The 26,185-nt window shown below is 47.3% G+C and overlaps 9 protein-coding genes across 9 annotated transcripts; 3 read left to right on the top strand and 6 right to left on the bottom strand.

The window, feature by feature from the left end:
- Window positions 1-1,615: 1,615 nt before the first annotated feature.
- On the bottom strand, window positions 1,616-2,746 carry C8Q69DRAFT_517266 (hypothetical protein). The gene has a single exon (XM_028633409.1). The coding sequence runs from the start codon at window positions 2,547-2,549 to the stop codon at window positions 1,620-1,622; it is 930 nt and encodes a 309-aa protein (XP_028487943.1). The 5' UTR covers window positions 2,550-2,746; the 3' UTR covers window positions 1,616-1,619.
- A 1,118-nt stretch (window positions 2,747-3,864) lies between these two features.
- C8Q69DRAFT_458466 (kinase-like domain-containing protein) lies at window positions 3,865-5,654 on the bottom strand. The gene is made up of 4 exons (XM_028629989.1): window positions 5,461-5,654; window positions 5,065-5,279; window positions 4,463-4,950; window positions 3,865-4,380 (listed from the first exon to the last, which is right to left on the bottom strand). Exons 2-4 carry the CDS (start codon window positions 5,266-5,268, stop codon window positions 3,978-3,980), a joined length of 1,095 nt encoding a protein of 364 aa, XP_028487942.1. The 5' UTR covers window positions 5,269-5,279; window positions 5,461-5,654; the 3' UTR covers window positions 3,865-3,977.
- Window positions 5,655-5,657: 3 nt separating this feature from the next.
- Window positions 5,658-7,615, bottom strand: C8Q69DRAFT_166245 (integral membrane protein). Its single transcript, XM_028625722.1, has 6 exons — window positions 7,317-7,615; window positions 7,234-7,253; window positions 7,058-7,162; window positions 6,585-6,967; window positions 6,404-6,499; window positions 5,658-6,290 (listed from the first exon to the last, which is right to left on the bottom strand). The coding sequence occupies exons 1-6, from the start codon at window positions 7,501-7,503 to the stop codon at window positions 5,831-5,833; spliced, it is 1,251 nt and encodes a 416-aa protein (XP_028487941.1). The 5' UTR covers window positions 7,504-7,615; the 3' UTR covers window positions 5,658-5,830.
- A 2,042-nt stretch (window positions 7,616-9,657) lies between these two features.
- On the bottom strand, window positions 9,658-13,080 carry C8Q69DRAFT_504939 (cytoskeleton organization protein; the record flags this gene model as incomplete). Its single annotated transcript, XM_028632653.1, has 8 exons — window positions 9,658-10,407; window positions 10,459-10,571; window positions 10,641-11,403; window positions 11,453-11,741; window positions 11,795-12,144; window positions 12,239-12,415; window positions 12,495-12,770; window positions 12,943-13,080. The coding sequence occupies 8 exons, from the start codon at window positions 13,078-13,080 to the stop codon at window positions 9,658-9,660; spliced, it is 2,856 nt and encodes a 951-aa protein (XP_028487940.1).
- Window positions 13,081-13,704: 624 nt separating this feature from the next.
- Window positions 13,705-15,383, bottom strand: C8Q69DRAFT_458451 (histone acetyltransferase GCN5-like protein). The gene is made up of 2 exons (XM_028629988.1): window positions 14,961-15,383; window positions 13,705-14,890 (listed from the first exon to the last, which is right to left on the bottom strand). Exons 1-2 carry the CDS (start codon window positions 15,168-15,170, stop codon window positions 13,841-13,843), a joined length of 1,260 nt encoding a protein of 419 aa, XP_028487939.1. The 5' UTR covers window positions 15,171-15,383; the 3' UTR covers window positions 13,705-13,840.
- A 737-nt stretch (window positions 15,384-16,120) lies between these two features.
- Window positions 16,121-17,199, top strand: C8Q69DRAFT_165736 (hypothetical protein). Its single transcript, XM_028625719.1, has 5 exons — window positions 16,121-16,345; window positions 16,408-16,419; window positions 16,472-16,490; window positions 16,538-17,009; window positions 17,082-17,199. Exons 1-4 carry the CDS (start codon window positions 16,241-16,243, stop codon window positions 16,942-16,944), a joined length of 543 nt encoding a protein of 180 aa, XP_028487938.1. The 5' UTR covers window positions 16,121-16,240; the 3' UTR covers window positions 16,945-17,009; window positions 17,082-17,199.
- Window positions 17,200-17,321: 122 nt separating this feature from the next.
- C8Q69DRAFT_165820 (cytochrome c oxidase-assembly factor cox23) lies at window positions 17,322-18,884 on the bottom strand. The gene is made up of 4 exons (XM_028625721.1): window positions 18,478-18,884; window positions 18,238-18,345; window positions 17,875-17,902; window positions 17,322-17,747 (listed from the first exon to the last, which is right to left on the bottom strand). The coding sequence occupies exons 1-4, from the start codon at window positions 18,561-18,563 to the stop codon at window positions 17,700-17,702; spliced, it is 270 nt and encodes an 89-aa protein (XP_028487937.1). The 5' UTR covers window positions 18,564-18,884; the 3' UTR covers window positions 17,322-17,699.
- A 2,026-nt stretch (window positions 18,885-20,910) lies between these two features.
- On the top strand, window positions 20,911-22,912 carry C8Q69DRAFT_165732 (hypothetical protein). Its single transcript, XM_028625718.1, has 4 exons — window positions 20,911-21,001; window positions 21,177-21,557; window positions 21,606-21,969; window positions 22,026-22,912. Exons 2-4 carry the CDS (start codon window positions 21,181-21,183, stop codon window positions 22,464-22,466), a joined length of 1,182 nt encoding a protein of 393 aa, XP_028487936.1. The 5' UTR covers window positions 20,911-21,001; window positions 21,177-21,180; the 3' UTR covers window positions 22,467-22,912.
- Window positions 22,913-24,165: 1,253 nt separating this feature from the next.
- On the top strand, window positions 24,166-26,091 carry C8Q69DRAFT_165770 (RING finger domain protein). Its single transcript, XM_028625720.1, has 4 exons — window positions 24,166-24,510; window positions 24,568-24,687; window positions 24,741-24,833; window positions 24,886-26,091. The coding sequence occupies exons 1-4, from the start codon at window positions 24,427-24,429 to the stop codon at window positions 26,017-26,019; spliced, it is 1,431 nt and encodes a 476-aa protein (XP_028487935.1). The 5' UTR covers window positions 24,166-24,426; the 3' UTR covers window positions 26,020-26,091.
- Window positions 26,092-26,185: the final 94 nt, after the last annotated feature.

The raw sequence follows: 26,185 nt of genomic DNA, 5'->3' as shown, positions 1-26,185 counted from the left end.
TAAAATGATAGCCGGGATTATGCGACAGTCAAGTTTTCCCTTTTCAGAAGACATTATAGAGACCTACAGACGGATATTTATCCAAGGCGATTGTTACGAGAGCAAGTGGACTATGTGGGAAACTATTCAAAGTCTGTACTGAATATACTAGATATAGCGTTATTGCAGGGGTAGATGACGGGAATATTTGTGACGCTGATATAGAGCTACTATGAAGAGACGCGCTTACTCTTCATCCCAGGCGTGATCTGCCTCGTAATTAAGCACCCATTCCTCTTGGAATGGAAGCCGAACTTACCGTAATATACCCTCATTCCTTCTACGTGAGCTGTGATCTCCATAGGCTCATCGACCGCATGCGCATTAAGTCCAGTTCCTTCTCGAGCTGGAGAGTATCTACGATACTGCGGGCTAAGTCCCTGCATGTCAGTGCTTCCAGTCATGATGTCGCCAACTGGAACCACAGTGCGTCCGTTTTCGCTCTCCATCGTCTGAAAAACGTGTCACAAGGTACATTCACGATGGTCCTGACAATCCTGGCAATCCGGACTCCATACGTAGCGCCGATCTCGTCCTGGGCGTCCCGTCATAATTGGCAATACTCGTAGATATCGACCAACAAAATCTATCCTACAACCGCATCCGAAAGAAAGTTCAAGACATACTTAATCGAAGTATAGAATAGTATAGATTTCTATGCAGCCAGACTGACTTACTGGTGCGGCAATTAGAACAGGTCTTTTAAAGGCGTAGCCATTGTCTCTTGCCAGTGTACGTGAACGACCTTGAATACAGGATTGAGAAAGAAAACCAGAATGTGATCTACCAAGAGGTTAGATATATTCCAGAATATATTGCAATTTATGTTTTTCTTCAACAATACTGGAGTGGAGACTCAGTTCAGGTCAAGGAGCCCGCTCTAGGTACACATCATCTGCCGGGACACCATTTACATATTCCAGCAATTAGCCCCTTGACCTTGCGCATCAAGCATTCTGAGATACCATAATGCTAACAGAACAGTCGTTTGTGGTTGTGCAATAGTCCCTCCTGCATTGAATGGAACTAATGGGGCAATTTCCAGGTTACTACGTATTATTGTTTAACCGTCGAAAAACGACTAATTCCTGGTTGGTAAGAAGAAATCTGTATCGTGCATGATGTTGATTCATGTAGAAGTTGACCTGGCTGAGTGCTCGATAGTGTTCCGAGCAATACCTAGGAACTGGATTGGTGGCCAAAGCTGTGTTCCATTTCCAGGACGGCTTAATGTTACTAGAAGCACGGTTCCAGTTCCTGCCATCCTGGGTTAGCAGTGCAAAGTACGCAGTGTCAGGCTTGAAGTTTTCGATGACCCCTGCATAATCTCCAACATCGAATGGAACCCTTCCCGAAGCCCTCTTTGTACTCTGGGAATGACGTATTCGGATATCTTGCTCCTCAATGCGTTCTCTGTCGGGATTTCTGATGTACAGTATCTACTGAACTACGCGTGGTACGCTCTTATGGTGTTGTAGGAAAACGTTTTGGCCGCAAGGGGCAAACCGTCCGCTGTATATAGTATTCTCAGCCGTCAGATATAATCAGAACCAAACCAAAGAAAAAAAAATAGGCACCTTTCAGATCCCAACCCACAGATCGCGTGCCCAATCCTCCAGTTCTTGCTGTGTGAAGACAATATCATGCTCTAGGGGCTGCTGTGGTGGTCTTCCGAAAACCCTGTCGAACTCCAGCAGCAAAGGGGCACCATGACAAACAGATGTAGACGATTGATCGATCTCGATATCGGCGACTTTAGTGGGCAATACCTGGGGCAGATTAAGACCGGCACTGCGTCTTAAAGGTTGCGCAGAGGCAGGAATCCACTTCTCTATCTTCACTTTCTTAATAGTCGGCCGGATCCAAACAACAAGGATAATAAGCACGTCCCCGGCGGAGTTCTGAATCCACCATTTTGCATCGTTTTGTAGTCGTATAAAAGGCTCAGACATCCCTGCTTCGATAACTAGATTGGGCCAATCGGTCTTGTTTGGTCTGAGTCTCTGATTTATCCAGGACGTGTCACCCTCCATCTCAGAATTGATTCCACCCTTCATCGCTGTTGCATTGACCGCCGTAAATTCGCGAAAGGCAATTCCCATTCGAAACACTTTGAGTTGAATCCGCTGACCCAGTGTCGCATGAGCTTTCTCATGTGCTCGAGTAGGGAACTTTATGATAAGAGTCTCAATATCGCCAAGATAGAAGAAGGCGGGACCGCGTCCCATAATCTCAACACGACGTGCCTTAATCGTTGCAAAATCCTCTGACGTGACATGGCGGAAGGAGAGATACTGGTCCTGGGCCCCTTCATGTAGTTCCTTTCTCTTTGAAGCAACAACCTCTTTTAAGGCCCTTATATTGATAAACTCCGCCGGTGGGTATTCATCCACGAGGGCGAGTTCTGAAGACGGAGACAGAGAAGAGGCGGGGATTTGAGGCATGGTTGTTGACCTGGCCGCAGAAGATGTTGCATAAGTTTCGTGACCTTCATAGCCGACGTGAAACATCTTGCAGACTGAATCAGGCAGCAGTGTAGTGATGCAGACTAAAAAGAAAAATACCGTGGATCAAGGTGGGCGCCAAGAGGATAGAATGTCAGAGGTAGAGGAATGAAGGACAGGAATCGAGTTGAGAGCATTAAGCGAATATATACTATCAATAACAATAACTGCAAGACAGTGAATTCCTTATTCACAGGACTGCTTTGACAGGTGTATCATGCAACTTGAACACTGAGTGCCCACAGTGATGGAGCCATGATGGAATTCAATACAATTATCAAGGGGTGAAGACTATTCACTGAGCACACAGTATCTCATAGTTATCACTGATTGATATTCCCATATGACAACAGCATGGAATAGACGTAACGAACGACGGATGAGAAAAAAAGTAAGTAGAAGGTCATAGTGGAAGGACCGCTCGAGAATAACATTACCACAACTGCAGAGAATGGATGCTGGATATAGGGATGGCTGACTGGGTAACTAGTCACGTAATCTCAATCGCAAACAGGTCAGGTATCGCTCTAGTGAAGGCATTAGTTACAACTGCTGGGAAGGGCTATCTATAGTACTAAGCGACAAAGTTCCCTAATCGGGACAGTCGCTGCGGACAGTCGCTGCGGACAGTCGCTGCGGACAGTCGATGCGGGATTATCTCGATTTATCACCTCATGGTCCTTATTGCGTTTCCCGCTAGATCATGATAGCTTGAGACTGATATGCGATTCGAGATCGTTAGCCCTGATTTCCATGGCACTCCCCTTCTCCGCTGACGCTCCATGGTGGGACATGTCTTGCTGGTTGTGTCATAGCAGGAACTTCTCAGATTATGAAAGGACCGGTTGTCTGCCTCATATTTTCTGCCTCTCAGTGGCATGTTGCAGTAATACACGCGTTTTGTGAAAATTTATCCCTCATATTTCTGCTTCCGTTAGCGTCTTGACAACCCAGTCTTGGTATAAGACCAGTGCCAACTCAGTATAAATATGCGGACGTATGTGGTTCAGCGCACACTGTGCTAAGCCACTTGGTACATCTGTATATGCAATGGACTCCGTGGATGTTGACCAAGCCTGCGAGATTCGAGTGGGGAACATCAAAGCGACAATCGCAACAATGAGAACGATGAATGGCGTCAACCTTTCTGTCCATACTGGATATGAGTATACCCAGACTGGCCTTGTCTATCTGTCGGAATATCTGGTATGATATGAGTCGACAGTATAGTTGTCGCGAGCTGTATACCTAATCGGGAGCAGTCGAACTGAATGATAAGCTGCTACTCTAGGTATGCGAAGACCAACCCCGCATCTAATTGCCAACACACATGGGAAAGAAAGATCATATAGCACATTTAACCAATACAACCTCTTTTCCTATTTACACGTTTTATTTGTTCCAATATTCTCCTTGGACATGCACATATTCCTCCTATCTACCCCCAAACAAACATCCCAACACTCCACCTTCAAACCACTTCCTATCCTTCTCCCATCCCTTCACAATGAAATCCCTCCCAATCTTCACCAGATCCCGCACCTGCTCCTGTGTACCCCAGTCTGGCACCCTGCTTCCCCAGCAAACCAAATGCACACCGACATGGATCGCCGTGCGAAAGGCGACTTCATCGCTCAGCGGTAGATGATACCCGGCTACAAATCCCTGAAGAATCCACACACCTGCATCGATATCCTTGAAATGTTTTAGCTCATATAGCTCCGCAATCATCTGCCCGAGATCTAATGCGCGGCTGCACACTTGAGAAAGTTCCCAGTCTGTGATGAAGATAGTAACAGGGGACTCGTCGGGGTTGGAAGCGTTGGGAAGTAGAATGCTATTATTAAAATGATTAGTCCATGTTATCTAGTAGAAAGCTTGGGGGGCAATATATGTATATTGTTCATATAATAACTTACTTCCCCGTCCAGAAATCACCATGGATTAACCCAATGCCATCCTCATCTTTCTTCCTCTCCAACTCCTCCTTTGCGAGACCTTTCACTTTTTCAAACACTCCCCTACTCGCCTCAAGAATATCAGGAAAATTATCAATCGTCTGCATCAACACCTCATAATTAATCTGATACTTCAGCTCTTTCATGAGTTGATTCTTCTGGATCTCAACTACCAGATCAGATCTCTCTGGCGCTGAGCCCCAAGTATGAAAAGACGCTAGCCACTTTCCAATAGCATGGCCGATGGCTGTAGCAGAAGGCTCTGATAACGCTGACGCAGCAGACGATCGGAGAAAGGTCTTCAAGTCGAGCGCGTTCGGTAGATCTTCCATGATATGCGTATTGGTCTGCTGATTGAAATGGAAGAGACGCGGTGATTTCACGGAGACATTAGCCTCGACTTGTTTTGGAAGATCGTTTAGAGCGTTAAGCATGTATTCCTCGGCCCGCTGAAAGGTGGTGTTAGATGCGTTGCTGTACCCTTTTCCCCCCCTGAATAGCAGAAATAAAAGCGCAGAGACACCCGAGGTCTATAGATCACCATACAGGGAATACAAACTTACACAACGAGTAGTAGATAATTTAAACTCCGGCTGAGAAGCCACATAGTCTTCGGCATGTTTGATAACGACAGTTCTAGTTCCATCCTGAAGAGGATGCGAGAGAGTACCGCGGTAGACAAAATTGCCCGTCCCACCGGTAAGTCGTGTCAGCGAGGAGCATGCGTAAGGAGTGTTCGATATCTCTTTCCATATAGCAGTAGACATATCATCAGTTCCTGCTTGCGGAGAGGCCATTTTGGAGACAGTCAGAATGGAAGACTATGCAAGAAGCAGAATAATCTTGTCACGAAAGAGTAGAACGTAGATCAACAAAAAACTGCTTTATCCTCTGTATCTTCCTCCCAGCGATAGACGGGGGTTCTTTGATGCGGAACTTTGGTTTAATATTATACCTACTAGTCTCATGTCTTGGCTGTCGGGGTACGAATTAGGACAATCTTCGAAAGATCTTGGTGGGGAGAAATTGAGAAAACCAGAGTTGGCCAATGAGGATAGCAAAAACGTCGGGAATTTCGAATTATGAAGAACATCACTCTGAAAGTGGCTCATAGTTGCGCTTAGATGCGGGCCAGGACGACTTGGCGATGCATCTGGGTTTCAATTTATGAATTCAATTAAATGCATGTAATTTTCATTTTCTGCCCCCTTTTATAAGAGTTTGTTTGGTAATCTAGCTATGCAAGGTACCAGCCTCGCTTGCTAGTTTTATATGCCACTACTGTACAGTGCATAATCTACAAAATCGATAGATCGATACATCATCGTATCATGAAGTCGCGCGCTCCTCATCCGTAGTTTGAATTTCCACCTGGACAGTCTTCAAAATCCCATTGCGACTAGACGGGCATTGTCGTTCTCCTTCCTCCCTCGCATTGACAGAGGAAATCGACGGTGGATAATCCCTCGATTCTGGTCTGGATTCAGCTATGATTTCCGTTTTGACAACCGCACCCGGGCTGAGACTGGGTTTGGCTTCGTCCAACTCCATGTAGTAGCTGTGGGGAAGAAGATCGTCGTCGCTGGGATTGCGATGGTACCAAGGTACACCAAGATGACTATGCGGAGTGGAGTTGAAGTGATTCCTGCTATATGGATGTCTGTTTGTCGAATTTGTCTGATGCTGGCTGTTCCTGCTCGGTGTTCTGGCTTTGCGGAAGTAATGGCGGAAAAAATTCGGAAGCGCGGGAAGACAGGATGTGATTATGGCAGATGTGATTTCGGCTGACCTGTTTTTGGAGGTGAATATTAGAGACGGTCCGTCGGGGATACTTGGATGAATCAGGCTTATAGAATTGAGGCTGGTCTTAAGAAAAAGAAAAGAAGGGATGGCGGAACTCACGTCCAAAGAAATTCTGGAAACCAGTCATATGTTTTATCTTGGGTTCCTTGCTTCTCGATACCGATGACAAGACGCATGATACTTGATATGCACCCACTGTCGATGATTTTCGTTAGTACTCAGGCTTGTTTCTGAGAGAACCAACACTCTCTTTGGGGCGGCCGGTTGATGCGAAACATACAATAGCCCTGCAGCAAACACTGCAGATATACCAAGCTTTTGAGAAGTCTTCATGTGCAGCTTCCATATTGCCACGATCGGCAAGACCAATAGCGAGAAGTCTGAAAAGACATTCAATCCCGCGCTGGTTTGGATCAACGCATTAACATTGACACATCGGCCAGGAGTCTCTGGATCCCAGATCTTAGCACGAGGTATGCATTGAAAGACCTTGGTGAGTGTATTTGCTGTGTAGAAGAGGAAGTTGAACCAGAGGAGAAAATGAATAGCATAGAACGTCTTTCCGGGTCGACTTGGTGTGAAGGCGCGCAGATATAGCAATAGAATCGACAACTTCGCTACAAAGATCAAGGGGCCGTATATAATCTGGGAGATATTTGCAAGCTGTGTAGTAGTAGTAATTCTAGTCAGTAAATGTAATCTAATCTTAAGTTATCGAATCCTGTAGAACTCCTAAGAAAAGTTTTGGCTCACCTGCGCGTAGTATCTAAGATCCTCTGGGGTTACTTGCGACTGGTGAACACCGCTTCCATGCTTATCTGCTTCGAGTGAGATGACACTATACGCTATTATTCCAAGCTAAGGCGAATGCTCTTGTCAGTGATACTGTCCAGATATATTCCTTCACGGTGATCGAATTCCTGTCGTACCAAAGACATCACAGACGTGCCTGTCCAAAATACTTCAATTAGACCCATTGAATTACATCCAAATGACAAAGGGATCAACATACAGTCCTCCCATCCAGGAGCCCGCACAATGTGGAGCTTCGTCCACAGCCGCAACAGCACAAGAATAGTACTTATACTTAGACAGATAGCCTGGCACATAACGTCCCAATGACGGATCGAGTTACGATAGTCGTGACTTTGCCGGGCTCGCAAAGACTGCAGTGTCTCTCGGTCGGAGAGAGGTGCCATCTTTCTGGCACAACTCAATGAGCGAGTATCCAAAATTATGTGGTCATCTGCAAGAAAAGAAGAGGGTTTCGACACTTTGGTGGACTGTAGGACAGCGGGATAAATTCGACAGAATATGATGGAACTGGTTCACCACCATTTCAAGGATAATGTGCACTTTATGAGGTCCGAGGAGAATATATTTTCTGCATAGAACAACTTTCCAGAAAATAAAATTCGACATGCTAACTGCCGATCTCCTGAAGGTCGAGCCCGTGGGGATTTGCAAGGTTAACTCGTTTGTTGCTTCTGTTCCCCTTGTTCAACTGCCGTGATTGATAGATGTGGTTGCTCCCGGATGCATACAGGAAATCGACTAATAATTCTTCGAGTTGAGGGACCTTTGCGCTACGATTGGAGAAAGATGCGGACCGAGAGCTGGAGTAACTATGACCAAGGACAGGGGAGTACTCCGTACACATCTTGCCCAATTTGAGGCTTAGTAGAGGTTGTGTGATGCACATGTTCTTTTCTCCTTGTTATGCAGACAAAACACATTATTCATGGGGCCTCTAGTTGGTATGATCCCTGGATAGGGTCTGCCAGGCGTTATGGATGGTTGCATCGAAAGACCATACTAAAATGGCGAAAGCACGAGGGAAATTCCAAGGAAAGGCAAACGCAAAACTAGCTTGACGAGCCAGATATGTGCTTGTCCGGTCACCAAGTGATCCCTGCAGAAACTAGCCTCGATTTTGGTGCCACGTTGATATGATAGACAAGTCTTCCCCATGCACGAGAAAAGAGACGCAATATCCCGGTCGTGAAACGCCGTCAAGACCGTGGAGTGATCAGCCCCAGTGGCTGAGCAATCTGCCTGCTGAAACATTCCGAACAGTCGAAAACAGAGATAACTCGCTGCTTGGTTGCAGCCTTCACCATCATAGTCAGGAACTGCATAGTTAGAGGTATGCTATCTCGCTGTTTATTCCAGCGGCATCCGCCCCTGTGACCCGATCAGTGTGGCTCGACAGGCACATGGTACTGCGCCAAATCATTTGATGGTGTCACCATTCATTACGGTGTTCCACCGATGCTCAACCCCTCCATGACTGAGTGAGACAAGGCACTTTTGAGATCCGCCTTGCAAAGAATGGAAAAGGCCCAGGGCTTCGACAAGCCCTGTTACGTTAATAGCGGCTATGCCGCGGCCCGCGTTGGACATGGGGCACACAGATCACTAGAGTACCGTGCATTTTTATGGCATCCTGTCTGACAGCATACATGATTTCGTGAAACTAGATGACGCCAAAGTAAGGAACTGCTACGGAAATCTATTCACAATGACCACCATCCATTCCGATTCTCGACTCGATAGATCGGACAAACAGACGTGTATCGCGACTTTCCCTCTCCGGAAAATACCTAATACCTAGGTACTGAAAGGATATACCCAACGGCTTTCGTTCCTCTTTCGGCCACATAACACATCGTACATATCCGATGCTGAAAGAGTCGAGATAAATGGCCCCCTTATCACACAAAAATGCGAATACCCGTTCTTACTGGTTGGTGAAAATATCTTGGCTTTATGATGAGAAGACCTATCATGTTCTATGTCCGGGCCACTACTCGGCTCGGGTGCGCTGATCAGTCTTCACATTCGCAAGTCTAATCTTTCTTAGGCCGTTTTCGAGGAGTACTCGAGTGGCAGGGGGATTTTAGGAAACAGAGAATTGCCACTACATGAATAGTGCTCCCTACCCGCATGCTTCATGTCTGGGTCGGGGCAGTTCAGGCGTTTACTGGCGATCGATCATTTTCGTCCTCAGAATGGCTACTCTTATACCATACTCGTAATATGTCTCCAGCGCCAGAGATACCCATGATGTCCATTCTCTCTTTGTGAAAAGGCTGATCTGAGAATCTGCTTATCAAAGACCGACTCTTTGGGAAGTATCAATATATAATTGTCATAGTCATCATTTATAGAATAACTATGCTCATATGCTGATGTCATGAAATAGTAAAAAGTAAAGCCTGACATCCGTCACAACGGACACACGCTTTTGATATCGTCAAACGTTCATCTTCACTGTAATGTTGACACTCAAATGTTTTTCCTTTACATCACACCTATTGAATGCTTCAACATCTCCATCTCATAGTTACGTCTCAAACGGTGACACTGAGAACTCCGTCGAGTCCTTCTTCCCAACTCTCCATCAATGAACCGACGTATAATTCCAACGCAGCAGTATCTAGCGTATGTTCCAGCTGTGTCCGCAATGCTTCACCGGTCTCACCGGCCGTACCATTAGTGACGAGGTCAATCAGTGTACCCAGAGCTCCAGGTTCCGATATGCGGGATTTGAGAGCACGGGTGTTCGATCTGATCGTTTCGTGAGCCTGCCGGGCAAGCGCGGAGAGGCGATCGGCGCGCTCTTTCGGGATCTTCGTAGCTTTCGATGTCTTCTTCGCAGATACAGACACCAGAAGGGAAATAGCTCTAAGAGTCTCGAGGACAGAAAAGCTACGGTGGAGATATAGCCAGGATGGTGCGGATGGCTTCTCGGAGTGTACGGTAAGGGTTGTATCAGTAAAAGCGGCAGGGCCATTAGCCGTCTCCGAGGAAATGGATTTAGAGATGGACATGAGCCATTCTTCCACTTGGCTGAGCAGAGGTTCGAGGTCAGCCCCTGACACGGATTTCGAACCGTTGACGAAATATGTAATCTTTAGCAGGACGAGATGGATCTTAGCCAGCTCTATCTCAGTCGGAGTCATTTCTGATTCTGGTGTCGAGCCCAGCAGCTCTTCGAGAGCAGGTAAGTCCGCCTCAGGGCCTGCTGGTTTCTGGAGTGCTATGTTTTTGAGAAGGACGAAGAGCGTGTCTGCTACCATAGCTGATTTCACCCAGTGTTCCTGTTTGCTTGTTAGATGTCGCCAGTATGAGACTTAAGACAATTAATTCACCTTAGGCAATGGTCCGGGGCGCATTCGCTCCTCGAATGTGGGTAGGCCGGGGGCTTCGCAATTCATGAACGCATCAAATGTTCGTTGGTCGACCAATGGCGAAGGGTCCCGTGCTGTAATCGATCGCCATAGTGGTTAGTTGGAGCCTCTTTCTAGTTAAATAAGAATGTAGGCTAACTCACCCAGCTCATCGTAGCGACTCGTTGGGTCTCCGCCGACGAGCCTCTGCATGCGTCGTACATCCAGGGCCCACATCTTCCTGCAAATACTACGTCCTAGCCGGTCTTGCAAATCGATACTACCTTGAACATTGACATAACTTCCATAGTCAAGTCCGCTAGTGCGGCTTCGCACAGTCGTGATATCCGCATTTCGATAGAAGTTGAGGGCCTGTATCAGTGCTGACTGAGGGTTGAAGTCCTTGTATTCGGCACCCTCAATGGGCGGCGCTGACTGAGGATGAATGGTGGACAGACGCGTGTACAAGTTATGGGCAACAGTCTCGTACTGCATCTGTTTGACAGAGAGCTTGCTGAAGGTCTTTAAGGCAAGGGAACCAGCACCCAACAGGAGGTAGATCCGTACCAGCAGCAGAAGAGCCTGGTAGTTATGCGGTGAATCAACAAGGAGACGATCCGAAATCGCACCAGCACGTATCAAGACCGGACTCGGGGCCTTGTTGACGTTCACGTCTTTCCCCTGCTCGTCGAAGCGGATCAGGCTCGTAGCAGCTAGAAGACAGAGGTCATCTCCTGGCTGACTCTCGATAGTAGACGGAGCTTCGCTGCGATCAGGCCGCTCAATCTTCCGGTATTCTTCAAGACAGCGCAGAACAAAGTCCTCCACCTGTTCTTTTGTGGCGCTGCTGTCATTCTGTGAGAGCTTAAAGCAGTATTCGAACTTGAGAGCGTTTATCTGAGCAACGTCTTTAAACGGATCATTGACCTTTACGTTGTTAGTGGCATAGTCTAGCAGGCCAGAGGATGCTACTCACATCTTTCGCTGCGGTATCGTCTTTGACATTTTGCGAGACATGATCTAGGAACTTGTTCAGAGAATCTTTGTCTACAGCAACGAGATACTTTTTCAGGTCAGCGAAACAGTATAGTTTCTTCCGGTTCCTGTCGAAATAAGTTTGGCAAGCAGACAGGAGATCTGCACCTGTTTTGCCCCCAGACTGGTACCTTCGATATGAAAGATCTAGGGAAGCTAGTTGTGCATTGCGCGACTTCGGTTGGCGCTGGATGAATTCCTCGACAAATGTCTGAGTCTCTTGCCACGCTCTGCAAACTAGCGTAAGCACAACTATACTCTCCATGCAACGAGGAATACATACTCGTCTCTCTCAGCGTTCTGCGTCGCCGACAGTAGCAAGTTCCACACGGCCCAATCATCACTCTCCTTGAGAGCTATGGAATCCTCAGAACCGCTCAACAGACTCTTAGCAAAGGCCGCTCCGTCATTCCACAACTTGGCGTTCTCGAGACTAATGATCTTAGAGCGAACAAACGACCAATCGTTCTGGACAATCCTAGATTTGATACCGAGGTTTTCGCTGTCGAGAATTTTCACAATTTCAGCGTAGCGGTCTTGCTTCTCGAAGATCTTGATAAGCAATAGCAATTCCTCGGCAGTTTGTACAGCCCTAGGAGGACTCAGCAATTCCTTCTGTACGGAAACCATAATCTTCATAAGTCAAAGAACAGACCAAATGTAAATGAAAAACAAGAAGTCCTGTTAAAGAAAGGGCTTTCTGAGGGGGAATAAAAAATATGCCTACCGGGTCAGAGGGCACGCTCTCGGCAGCCTTAGAAATCATACGGTATGCAAGAGTACCGAAAAGCTTGCGATCTGCTTCTGAGCTCGCAGGGTCGACAGTGATAAGATAGCAGAGGAAGATGGCCCAGAAATAGTACTTCCGTGACTTGGGAAAGTTGTTCTGAAGACTCATGGCAGCCTAGATAGAGGTCAGGAACAGTCGAGAAGTTGGACAAGGCAAAGACAAGTGCCCCAATGCATATCCAGAGAACACCCACTTTCTGCGCCGACTTCCAATCCCCTCCCTCAAAAGCATATGTGAACCATCGCATCTGAATATCCAGATCCTGGGGCTTTGCTTTAGCAGCTTTCTCCCACAGAGTGCGCATCGTTCCTTCATGGCCGTCAAGTTTCCGCAGTGTCTGATAGAGAATGTCAAGGGTATCAAGGTCGGTCGTAGGAGGATCGAGGTCACAGAGGTCAAGGGTCTCGACGATGCCGCGCTGGTGGTGTGTTTCGTCTGTATGGCGGAAGAGGATATGAGCTTTCCATGCCTATTGTGCCGTTGCATGGCCAGTTAGCTTGTACTGCCCATACGGGATAACTGAGCCAAGCGAGGACAGAATGGCGGTCCTTGTAATGAAGGACAAGACGACAGAAGTGAAAGAAGCCGCATCATATGATATTCGAAGACACAGAACCAAACAAAAGCCAGAGCATACACACCCTCAAAAATCTCGTGTCTTCACCCTTCTTGATCCTCTTCTCACATAGCTGTAATGCTTGCTTTAGGTTCTGCCCATCAATTGCATCCTGGATCTGCTTATTCCGCCGGTGGAACACCGCATCATTCGAGGCTGACATCGCCGGCAAAAAAGAAAAAAAAAAGAAAGAAAGAAAAAGAGAACCTCGTTCTGCCCTGGGTCCTTTGTTGATTATCCAAGCCTGCTAGGTAGTATCCCAGAAACTGCTAATACTACCCAGACAGGAAAAAGGCAAGTTGACGACTTCTCCGCGTCTATGTCGCGTTGAAATTGGCCCAAAGCCGGTACCTATTGGATGTAGTTGTCCGGGGCGCCACAAAAACCAGCCTGTAAACAAAAAACCATGCGGCTGAGCGGGGAAGGGAAGGTGAGGGACGAGAGTGTAATTATTATTGGATCTCGTCCGGACTTGTGCTTTTTGCGCACTGAGTTAAGAGGCGAAACGTACGTACAGTAGTAGGTTCTCCAAGAGCGTTGGAGGCACACAAGCAGCTTTGGAGGGGAAAGGTAAATTCGGCATCGGCCTCAGGCATCCTTGCGGGGGCGCCAGCTCAGCTCAGCATCCCGAAAGATCATAGATAATCAATCAGTCGGTGCTTGCAGCATCATGCCCATCACACCAATCAGCAATAGCTATTTTTAAATAACGGGGTTTCATATAGCGTATAATGATAAAAATACGATGTATATCCTGGACGAAAGGAGGGAGAGATTTAATCGGATAGACGGGTATCACGTTCTATAATATTCGAGTATGGTAGTATGGTAAAAGCACTCCAACTCATAGAAGGGCTTCGGCGATACGAAATGTTAATACTACCTCGGCCGCCATCTGGCTGTCCGTTGGCACTCTAGACCAATCATTCTTCAAGTAGTTCATACCACTCCGGAATCTCCTTGATAAGGCTCCACATGAACTTCTCCAACTTAGCCGCACACTTAGCATAGACAGTTGTTGCATCATTATACTGCCGACAATTACTGAAAATCAATTGTAGATCGCGGACAAGTTCTTTTGGAGCAGTATAAGCATCGTTCTCCAATTTTTCTTCCATGGTCGACAGATCCATTGGCGATGTGATAACATCGTAATAGTCAGGGACTTCGTCTCTGTTGACCGGATTGAGGAAAGGCCATGCCTGTTTATGGTTTTGGATTTGGTTCAAAAATCGTCGTAATTCATTAAAATGTGGTCCATGCCGTGGTTCCCTTGCTAATGCATCCATTTCTGGAGACCAGCCAGTTTCCCGAATGGCGGGGATGGAGAGCGGATTAATTGGAGTAACACCGTTGGCATATTGCGGAGGTGGTGGATGAATTATGTGGCTTTTGCTTAAGAGACGCATTTTGGCTTGGACAGCTGCCTTCTGTTTTAGCAACATACGGCCAACTTCAAGATATCGTAATCGGGGAAGCATGGTGCATTGCATAAGTGTGCCTCCTTCATAATCCTTGATATAGCCCATCCATATCGACTTGTCGAGGGTGATCTCTTTGGTAAAGCCTTGTTTTTGAAAATAACCAGTGGCATAATTATCAGCATAGGTTAGAAAGTGCATCACCGGGGAAGTAGCCTTGACGTAGTCTTTTAAATGCGCCATAAGATGTGCACCATAGCCTTTTACTTGCTGATCAGATGAGACTGCGCAAAAGACAATTTCGGCAAACTTGCGATGTCGGAATTCTCGAACCGATATACCACCAATGACCTCCATTGGCATTTTCACAATGGCAATAGATAGATGGGCGCGGTCATAGACAAGGCGTGCAATGTAATCCTTCGGCATCTTCGGAAGCTGCTTCTGAAACAGGCATTTGAGCCCTGTAAGGATGATCGTACTTTCTTGGGAACCATCATTGTTGACAACTCTGAATTCAATCTCGCCGTTTCGCTCTTCTATAACCGCAGGCTTTACTCCGGAGTAGGGTACAATTATTGGAACGTTTCCTGACATTACTTAGGTGAAGATGGTGGCATACCTTCTCGGGGAAAGCAACTCTCCAGTTTTTAGCTGGAGGTTTGATAGCTGGGGTTGTAACATCTGGTGTCAATTCTGTCGGTCCATCCTGAGCGCTTTTCATTCTTTTCGCATCATGAGCTGCACTACTCGGTTCTTCGAAGGCCGTACGCTTCGTGACCGGGAGATCTTGCCCGCTGTCGACTGGGGCTGGTTGCTCTGCTTCGCCCATCTGCGTTAGATACTGGCGAATGTGGGCTATGGACAAATGATGAGTAGGCTAATCTTGAGCTGTCTGGATCTGAAATGATCGCAGCCTTTCCCCTTGAACGATGTCAGGCTAGTTGTGGGGTATTCGAGTGAGATGTCCACTGTGGTTTGACTCGTTGATCTTCGGCCTGAGAGTGCAGTCTCCTATTCGTTGGTCTGCCTGAGCGATCGCGACTAGATAGTGGGCTTAAGTATGCTGATCTTTAGATAGTTATCTAGATCTACTGGTCGGAACTACCTACCAAGAAGTCCATGTCTACTACTACTACTACTACCAAGTATTTAGTACTACTATATTAGGTAGTTGGATCTACTTATACATACTCCTTAGCCGGTGACATCCACTACATCCACGGTTGTGTTGTGAAGGAAGCGGTGAGAAGCTTGCTTGATAGAACCATGGTAGGTAGGGATGGTGAAATATTGAAATGGACCCCTAATTTCACGAAACGTGAAATTTCAACCTTTTTTTCGTTTCGAATTTCGAAACACACAGACCATATGTGGGGCGCGCTAATAACAGATTGGGAAAAAAGGCGAGCAAATCAGCTAATAATAATTAAGTTAGGTGGTTACTAATTGATTAGTAGCATTTCAAATTTCAAGATTTCATTTCATGAAATTTCTGAAATTTTGAAATTCAAATGCCATCCCTAATGGTAGGTCACCTAGGTCACGTGAGACTAGAGGAGCCACCGGAGGAGGTGTTAACTGACCTTTCGTCACTTTCAATCTACAAGAGCGTGGAACGGCCTGAAATTTTTCACTGTGATCTGCTCTTGATCTCTTAAACTGCGTGGAACAGTTCTGAAATTTGTCATCACTTTCTATCAAATAGACCATGAAACCGCGTGAGATATCTCTCATTTCTGATCTGCTCTCGATCCTTGAAACCACATCCGAATAGTTCTTATTTTGTTGTCACTCTCGATAAAATAAAATAAAAAAAGATCACGAAACTGCATAACATATTTCTCACTCTGATCTTCTGTTTATCCCTGATAAATTTACTCCTATCTCACCTTTCACTGAATGGGACGCATGGCTTCAGGTAAAGAGAACACGAAGAACACCACGAAAGGTAAATCTCATCAGGCAAATCAGGAAGCTGCCAAAGACAACACCGAGCAGACCAAGGTACTGTACAAAAGCTCACACCTATATCTGATATAAGCTAATATTGCTGACTATATCAACAGGATACTGGCAAGGTAAATAGCATATATCTACATTTCATTGACATATTACTAACGTGTGGACTAGACCACAACCAAGTCAGACGGTTAGTTAAGAATGGACATTCTTCAATTTTCATACTAAGACTAACAGGAGTCACTATGTCTGCCTTTGAACTTGAGTGGGATAAGTTGCCGCACTACGAGCTGAAGTGGCCTCTGACGCGCGCAGAAAGGCTCAAAGAGCTAGAGGAAATGTCTGTGCATTACGAAAAGACCGACCAGAGGGACAACATCAAGGCTGCCAAGGCATGGCATGCCCAGTTTCCTCCCGATCAGATCGTCCCGGAGGAAACGATCTATTTCGTGAACGGACAGAAGGTTGACGAGTCAGAGGTCGACGATCACGAGGGTTGGGTATGGGAAGAAGTGAGTGGACTCAGTCATTGTTTATATTCCTTGGACCTAATTATCTTTATTTTAGGGTGCTGTTGGATGCGACTCTATGTCTGGACACAGATCTACAACTCAAAATACCCTCCCACCTCCTGGCCCTGCTAATCCTCCTTGTCACTCTAATTCTCTGGCACAATAACTGTTGCCATCTTTACCTCTTTTATAAATAGGTAAATCTATCTTTTAAGTTGCTCGCTTTAACCTCCAAGCATCCGATAATACTCGACTTTTGATATTATCAGATCCCCCCAAGATGTTTCGCGACCACATCCGCTACCTATGCAGAGGGTTTCTAATTCCATACTAAAACGGTCTTTACGAGAAAGAAAGTTCACGTAATCGCGATGTCCTGATGTGATAAGAACCTTCTATGTACAAATAAAAGTACTTCATGCCACTGTCGTTCAGGAAGTATGATAGCGAGGAGAACTGAACATCGAACACGATCTAGGTTTCCCAAAAGAGGCAGCGGAAGGGGAGTGGATGCACAAGGACCTAATAATAATAATAACGATAATAATACATTGATCTCTGCCCTCTAGATGGTTGGACGTAGCGCCAAGTTGCCGAAAGCGGTATTGTTTTACATGATCGGATTTCAGCCGATCGTCTGCTTATCGGACCAACAAGCGCGTAGTATCGACGTTGCTGCGTGGAAGAGAACGGCAAAAACGCCAATGCTTCCGTTCCATGAACCAGAACTCATCCAATAACTCCCTAAGTAACCGTGTCGACATAATATAAATATAGTACAGTAGGAGTTTTCGAAATGACCGCTTATTGAGGCCTTACTGCTCGAATTCCCAAATATCTCCCGTTCTTCCGCTCCCGAAATCAGGCCGGGCCGCTGGTCAAGATGATCATTGTTGAGCCTTGGCTGCTGCCAGAGCAAGTTTCCTTTGGGTCATCTGGAGATACATTAGTACCACTAACTAAGAAGATCAATTGATTCCTCCGGCGTCCAGTTCTTCGATAGCAGGATCTGCGGGAAGAATTGAGTGGCACAAAGGCATAAAAACTATCAGATCCACTCACCCATTCCTTCTTGCAGTCACGATACGCCCTATCATACCAATCCGTCAGCGAAAATCCCAAGAAAACATGTCCATCCCCTGGCATTTTGATGAAATCTTCCAAATGTAACAGGGTAAACCCAATTTCCCAACCCACAAAATCCATATACAACATAAGCAAGTACTCAAGTACTGTGGAAGGGTATGGATGCGCAGAGCGTTATCAAGACAATCACATATATGCGACTTTCCAATGCAGAGTAATCCCGCGCAGCGACGATGAGATGGTCGGGGAAGGGTAGATCGGAGAGCATTGCCGGCAGAGCGTCTTCAGAAATCGCGGGGAAGAACAGAGCAGAAGAAGCGGTCAGAGGGTGAGGCTCACTGGAAATAGTCATGGCACATGTCTCTGTCTCCAGCATTCCGACGCATGCATTTGATACTGCGGTCGGCGAAGTCCTGACACGGATCGAAGTATTCGCTAGGGTTCTTACTATAGCAATGGAGATAAGTCAGCTTCAAATCAGGCTCCCTTTTGTTACCAGGACAGTATATCGGAGAAGAAGCTAGGATGGCAAAGGTAGGTTGAAATGGCCATCGTGAGCTCTGTGTCGAAAAGACATACCGAGTGAACTTGGTTTCGGCCTTTGCCCAGGTGCCACCGGGGGTGTTGTCAGTTGCTGGAGTTTCTACCTTGGCTTCGGACGCCATCTCGGAAACGTGGCTGATAGTAAGCTCAAGAAGAAAAGGGCGCGTGATCCGGAGCAATGATGAGGAGTAGCAGTAGTTAGTATTATTATTCTTGGATAGGAACCACCCGACGTTTTGCGGAACGTCTGGACCGCAAATGCGGCCTTGGCGCCGACCCGGAGTTGTCGGCGGGCAGCGAGTTTGTACTTATGGAAGAAGATGATACGTCGGCGATTGCACGGGTTCCTGAACGGCCACGCAGTTGATCATGAACGCTTACCATAGTATAGCCTATCCTCTGACCTGGAAATAGTTCCATGAGATGATACAGAGCATCACAAAGGTCTGATGTTGGATCGTTACGTCGTAGCGATATCCTCCAATGTAAATAGATAAGCTCGAGAGTAGATACTTGAGTAATTTCACCACCAGATAACTAGCCGGTTCTTTATGCTCTGTTTCTAAATGAGAATCTCCAAATTGCTACAATTTTAATGTGCAATAATAAGTGACCATCAGAACGAGTTGCTCACGTCTGCCCAAAAATTCTTTCAGTCATTGCAGCTGCTAAAATAGCCCAGTTGATTATTGGTTGGTCCTCACTACCAGGGCGTTTATTAACCTGCTCCTACTCCGTAATAGTCACTTTTTCTTCTCGCAAAGTTCACCAGCGGTGAGAAATTTGTAAGGAATTCTTGCAATCATCTAAACAGAGACTGAGTTGTTGCGACCTCGTGTTGCGAGACTTGGGTGTCAATCTGGAAGAAAAGTCATGATTCAAGCCGACCTTACTAGGCGAGTAGCTACGGCTATCAAAGGTAGATCCAAATCGGACACAATAATAATTAATATATACCACCCTCCTCTGTATCGTGTGATTAATCATTAGCTTGCGTCGGGAATTGATATGGTCCGCTCACATCCCCCACCTTGGAGATCTTCGACGCGTTTCCCGTGCGGGAAAGTCGGCGCTGGAATCCAGATCCCCTTCGAAGAACCACCCAATCCATCCGGTATTACGATCTCGACTGTCACAGTTCCCTTATACCGTGGCTCTGTGCGGCCCGATTATAAGAGTACGGTAGAAGGCGGTTGGCTAGCCACGCAGTTCCGCAGCGAAGCGAATTAAGTTAATTGCACCGAGATGACACATATCTAGCGGATTGGAGGTGGTAAACTACCTACTCGGCGCATGGTAAGAGTTCGAATCACACTCATCCCGAGTACCAGAACCAGTGGCTGGCTTGCAGCATATCAAACCGGCCGCTATGAGCCAGTAGAACAGCTGTCACAGACACTCGGGAATCTGGAGCCTGATCCCGCCGGGGCACAGCAGAGTGGTTCGTCGGTATCGGGGCTGATAACCTACCTACCTAAGCTGTTCTGATAAACTCGATAGCTGCACCCCCGATCCGCATCCCAAATTGGGTCAAAAGTTCCATTACCCGCGGGAGAGCCCCAGTAGTCGCAATGCTGACATCGTCAATGCAGTAGCCCTCCACACCTCGTGTCCTAACGTCCTACAGTAGAATGTCGTCTGAATTCCATTCCAGACAAAGATCCATAACTACAGATGTCACAAGTCAGGGCGCGCGGATAAGCGTGGGCCCTCCGCAGCTTGTAAAACCAGCTCTTCGATCGGTCCTCCGACGTCTGTTGCTAGGAACTCTCATTCTCTCGCTGGCGCTTAGTATAACCAATGTGTCCCAATCATCTGTATGGGCAACAAGATGAGATCTGTTTTTTCCGGACTGGGCCCGTTCACATGGGCTCCAGTGTAGAATCCTGGGAGTGATCAGATTGCAGGCGTCCAGACGCCAACGAAGGTGGAGAAGCGTGCCAGATACCAAACCAAACATAGATACAATTTCCATGTAGCAACATAACCATACTTGGCCCCACAGTAGCTAGCACTGCTGATGTGCTAGCGGCATCACAAGTCGATAATCGCCCCGGCGCGACTCCATCCAAGCCTGCAATCTAAGCTTTCGAGGATGGCGTATGCAACGGCTGGGTATATTGGAACGATGGTCAGACCAGAGAAAATGCGTCCCGAACAATACAGGCCGCGATACCCACAAAATTCTCTATGGAATATCAAGGGTCCTGTCGAATGATCGTGAGAAAGGACTCGAAAGTTTGGCGGGGCAGACGATTAACTTGCAAGATCCGGATTTGTCGGGACCCGGGACGGCATCAGTTCTCCAGATTTGAGACAAGACAGCATAGAAGATCATCTTGGGCTGTGTGTAGCAGTAACAGAGGTCTATAATATAAATATCAGTCCTCTTCTTCTTGGTTGTCCATCAATTTCCTGTCTCCAAGCAGAAACACTCTGAGCATCGAGACTTCACTTGCAAGGAGCAATACTGGCCTCATTCACTCCGCACAGGTCTTGGTGAATATTTCCATCGGAGACACGATCGTCTGGTCTTCCATCTCTTGCTTTGAAATTGAGGGTAAGTCCCGTCATTATCACATCAGTAATCCCTACACACACTCCATTCATTGTTCTCTCACTTGATGGTGATAGCTTTGTTCCATATCAACATCCTGAGATAGATTTCCTATTCGCTTGCATTATCAATCTTCATTCTCCATCAATAATTCTGATATAAACTCACAAATGGACAGCGATATGGCCACTGCACAAACTCTCACTCCACTTCCCGTGCCCACTGGGCCAGCGCGTCTTCCTGTGGCCAAGCGCAAGACGGCCTCTGGCAGCAAGCCTCTAATCCAGATCAAGGAGGAGCTTCCTCCATCTGAACGTGTCTCGTTCGATGCCTCAAAGCACATCAAGTTCACCCCGCCGTCGAAGGTCTACACCATGGCAGAACTCGGCTACTCCGACAGGCACGGTGTTTCCCCGATCGGTGTCTCCGAGCCCTTCCCGCTATTCTCTGATGAGGCGATCCGTCAGATGCGGGCTGAAGTCCTGAGCGACGAGGTCTGGGAGAACTGTCAGTACTCTAGCGATCTGGCACAGTGTCAGCTGCGTGGTTTCGCGCCAGAGTAAGTTCGGGAGGCTTCATCATTGTGATTTAACTGACATGTTGTAAGATACGCTCCCTTCGTATACGACGCCTGGAAGAGCCCTGAGACTCTCGCTATCATCTCCAAGATAGCTGGTGTGGACCTTGTCACTGCAATGGACTTTGAGATTGGACACATAAACATCTCTGTACAGAGCGAAGAACAAAAGAATAAGGCGTTAGCCGCAGTCGCTGAAAAGAAGAGGCGTGATGCCGACGAGGGGGTTGCAGGATGCCCATGGGAGGATGAGCAACCAATTGTGGACTGGCACACGGACAGTTACCCCTTCGTGTGCGTCACCATGCTCTCTGACTGTACGGAAATGATTGGAGGCGAGACCGCTCTTAGAAAGGGCAACGGAGAAGTGGTGAAGGTCCGAGGACCGCAAATGGTGCGTATACGAGCCACAATTTCCTGCGGAGGGACAAGTACTGATGACCGTCACAGGGTTCCGCAGTCATCCTGCAAGGCCGCTATATCGAGCACCAAGCTCTTCGTGCTCTGGGCACAACCGAGCGTATCACTATGGTCACGTCTTTCCGTCCCCGTTCGTCCGCAATTAAGGATGACACTGTTCTCACGACGGTCCGTCCTATTTCTGATCTGGGCGAATTGTATCGTCAGTTCACGGAGTACCGGTTTGAGATGCTCCAGGACCGGCTCCGTGACATAAATCGGTTGGCCCGAGACCGTCACCGTGCACGTCGCCCTTTCGACACTCGTGGCGTCAAACGATTCATTCGCGAGCAGATCGAATTCCTGCAGCACATGGAGAAGGAAATCGTCGATGAAGATAAAGTCCAGAAAGGCGTTGTTGACGACAGTCATCTGATCTCCGAGGATCTTAAGCAACGCTCGCGGAAACGTGCCTTTGCTGCCTTGGAGTAGATCGTGGACAGTGCATATGGGTTCCTGGTCTTAGATTTGCTTTGTCCTCCTTTTTCTTTCATACATTTCTTGGTGCTCTGATCCTTGCCTTCTTTTTCAATTGGCGAATAGCGGGTTAGCATGTTCACGAGATCATGCTTAATATTTTGTTCTTGACTTTAGCAAGAAGGTTTCAATACAGATACAGGTTGTCGCTCGGGTAGTCGCTAGTGCCGATTTAGATGTTCACCCACCGTAAAGGTAGCTGAATCAAGGTAATCAGTGATGTCAAGGCTTAACTATCCGTAGAAGTGTCTGTGACCGGGAAACACCGTCGACGGGAGAGCAGTGGCGCAAGGAATGTCGCAAGGGTCAACTTGAGTAATCGAGGGTCGCACAGGGCCATCAGATCGATTGCAGTCGAGATGGCAAGATGATTTTGCAGTCCAAAAAAATACAATCGCACATCGAGAGAAGACGAAGAAAATGTGAAAAAAACGAAAAAGAGTGAGGTTGACCCTTGTACAGTAGGATTGATTTCGGTTCTCTGGATGCACTTAGAGAAAGCTAGTCAAAAAGAAGTCGCAGAGGCCAAATCATGAATGTAGTGACGCATAAGTTCTACCTAGCCACATACGCAACCTAGCTCAAGCTTCTTGGCCTGGGCTGGTACTCGACTATTGTCGTCGTTCCAGGCGCGACCTGCCCAGAAGGTGTATTCCTCTGGTGTACTATAACGGATACTAGCGAGGATAACGATGCGGGAGATGTTAGAACAATGAGGGGAAATTGACAGAGAATACAACAGCGTAGCAGGAGTCGGAATCGATTGTTATGAGTCTGACGAATGGAGTCTCTCTTGTCCAGAAGGGTTCTTGCATATTATCAATCAAGAGATATCATAGTGGGGAAATTAAAGAGAAATTATGGCGCGTTTCCAGTTATTATGAGGAAGAATCAACTGTCTAGAGACGTTTAGTGTCGAACAGACTGATGGGAAGCTTGGATTCGGATCCTGACACGGTGTCGTCGTGAGTATTAGAGGTTGCAGATGACCCGGAGTCGTTTTTTGCGTTTTTAGCATGATTGCCAGCCGTGAAACTGCTTACTAACGGCATTAGCAGTCACATGATAGTTACATAGTCACCTCAAAAACTACTTAACTATATCTTCTATGTTAGCGATCCAGTTCGATCAACTCGGAGTTCTCCTTCTTGGTCGACTGGCAGAAAGCCATCAGTAACTTTTTCACTTGTCTACGGTCAGTAGGCTGAGGCACCTCCTACTTTGAAGACCTGAACCATGTCGGGGTCTACTAGGAGATTGCCAATAAGACAAGTTAAGCTCGATTGCTCGTTGTAGTTCATTAATTTATTTCCTTTGTTTCGCTTCGTAGCTTGTAATTCGGAAGTGTATAGGTGATAATATATATATATGAGGAATTGTGTAGGCCTCCGTTGCTTTATGGAGAGATTGTATTTGAGTTTCATTTGAAGCTTAAACTGATCATTTGACCTTGTTCTCTTTTCCGTCGATTCTTTTTGATAATTTAGGCTCTTAAAGGCATAGGGGTCGGTTAATCAATGCTGATTCTTATATACAGTGAACCAGTATGGTGCCTTACTCTGCCTGAGGTTTCAGGCAGTTGGCTGACTTGATAGGCGTTCCATGTTTGGTTGGTTTGGACTGTTCTGAAGCTCCGACGGACCTAAAGTCTCTTAGTCGGGAAACGCGCCTGAGGCCCGTCAGACTCACGTCTCCTTCGAGCAGATCACTCCCTTTCCCCTCCCTTTCTTTCCATCGGACAAGGCTCAGTCGTGGCAGTGGGACTGTGTCCTTTATTTCCTTCTATCGTACCTGAATCTTCTACCTACCTAGACAAGAGGTTCTTTACCGTGCAACTTTTAAGTTGCTTCCGGGGCAGGACCCCACCCTCGAATCTTTTTATCTCGAGACGACAAACCGCAGCAGCTTTGAAGAGATGGGTGCGGATGCTGTGAGTTCGAGGCTTTCGAATAGAGGGAATTCAAAAAGCATGGATCCTTCAGCGCTGGATTCTTCGGGGGTACGTCCCTTCTACACAGTGTCAGACAGGTGGTGTGATACTGACAGGATTATGAAGCTCTTGCAGACACTGCAGGGACACGTTGACGACATCCGGTCTCTAATACAATGTGGCATCTGCGTTAGACCCCTCTACGAACCCTACACACTTGCATGTGGGCACACATTCTGCTACGGCGTGAGTTCTTCTCTACAGACATCCGTTTTGACAAGCCTGCTGATACCTGGAAGTGTCTCACATCATGGTTTTCGAGTGGAAGATCGAGTAAGACATGTCCGGATTGTCGAGCACTGGTGAAGGCGCTGCCTGCTCCAGCATACTTGGTATGTCTCAACGTGACTCGTTATTCGAGCTATTGGCTCTAACCCACCGTAGGTTCGCGCTATCGTTCAGATGTTCACCAGTCGGGCGGAGCTCTTGGAGAAAGGGGAGACGACTGCTCAGCATAGAGAGAACCGACAAGAGGAAGCTGAAAGACTCGAGGCAGACAAGGCGAATACCCATCCGAGAACGGGGGGCCTATTCCAGGGCTCTTTCAAGGAGAGGCCGCCTGTGAACAGACCTATCTACGACGTGGAAGACAATGTGAATCGGTGCCCTGTTTGTCAGTGGGAACTGGAAGACACAGGTTGCCACCGTTGTGGATATGGTGTGGACCTAGAGACTCTGACGGGATCAGAGGACAATTCCGAGATGACAGACTATATCGATGACCTCGAGGATGGTTTTGGTGATGTCGACGACGACTTGGATTGGAATGATTTCTACGATGGTGTTCCTTTTGAGGGTCTTCCGTTAGGCCTTCAGCAATTTCATGGCGGTCGGTCGCGAATACCGCATCATCACCACCACCAGCATCATCACCATACTCTGTTACGGGAGGCATATGCCAGCTTGATCGCCCCCTCCATCTCGACGGCAACTCATGATGACAGTGACGATGAGGATGAGGATGAGGATGAGGACGACGATTATGGCGAGATGGACTCTTTCATTGACGACGATGAAGTGGATGAAGATCGGTCGGATTCTGATCGATCCACGGTAGTTGGGGATCACGACTACACTGCTCATCCCTTTGGTGATTCGGAGGACGAAGGTTCAGACGTACCTATGTCTCAGGACGCCGCAGAACTCGACGATTATTACGAAGACGATAGTTCGGAGGACGAAGATCCTATTCGACCCCCTGTGACGGGTAACTCACGACGTACGATACACTCAGGCTCTGCCCACCCAACATCCGGTTCCCACCTGAGAAGGGGATCGAACCTCCGTGGTGCTGGTGTTGACACCAATGGCAACTCTCGATTTTCCGGGGAGGATACTGCCGATAGGGGTACAGAACCCGAAGGACACCAACGGACGAGTCGTCCCTCCCCGGTGGGATCATCAGTGGACAATGCTATTTCCCTGGAAGACGATTCTGACGATGATGCGCCGGTGCGGCCGACAAGAAGAAACCGGAATCGCACCACGAGAAGGAGGAATTCGTCAGAATCGTATTAGGCCAATGAGCTAGGGGAAGTCTCAGTTAGAGTTGCCTGCTGGGATTCAAAGAAATGTGCTTTTTGGGAGGAACTCTTGTTAGAATCCATGATCCATGTGTTCGGAATTTGATAAGTCGAAACATTCAAGACTGCACTATGCGGCCTAACATCCTCTTGAGGACTCG

Source organism: Paecilomyces variotii, assembly GCF_004022145.1.
Source record: "Paecilomyces variotii strain CBS 101075 chromosome Unknown C8Q69scaffold_2, whole genome shotgun sequence".
Classification (NCBI taxonomy): domain Eukaryota; kingdom Fungi; phylum Ascomycota; class Eurotiomycetes; order Eurotiales; family Thermoascaceae; genus Paecilomyces; species Paecilomyces variotii.
Note: the sequence above shows the minus strand (reverse complement) of the source record. Positions and strands in the feature narration are given on the sequence as shown.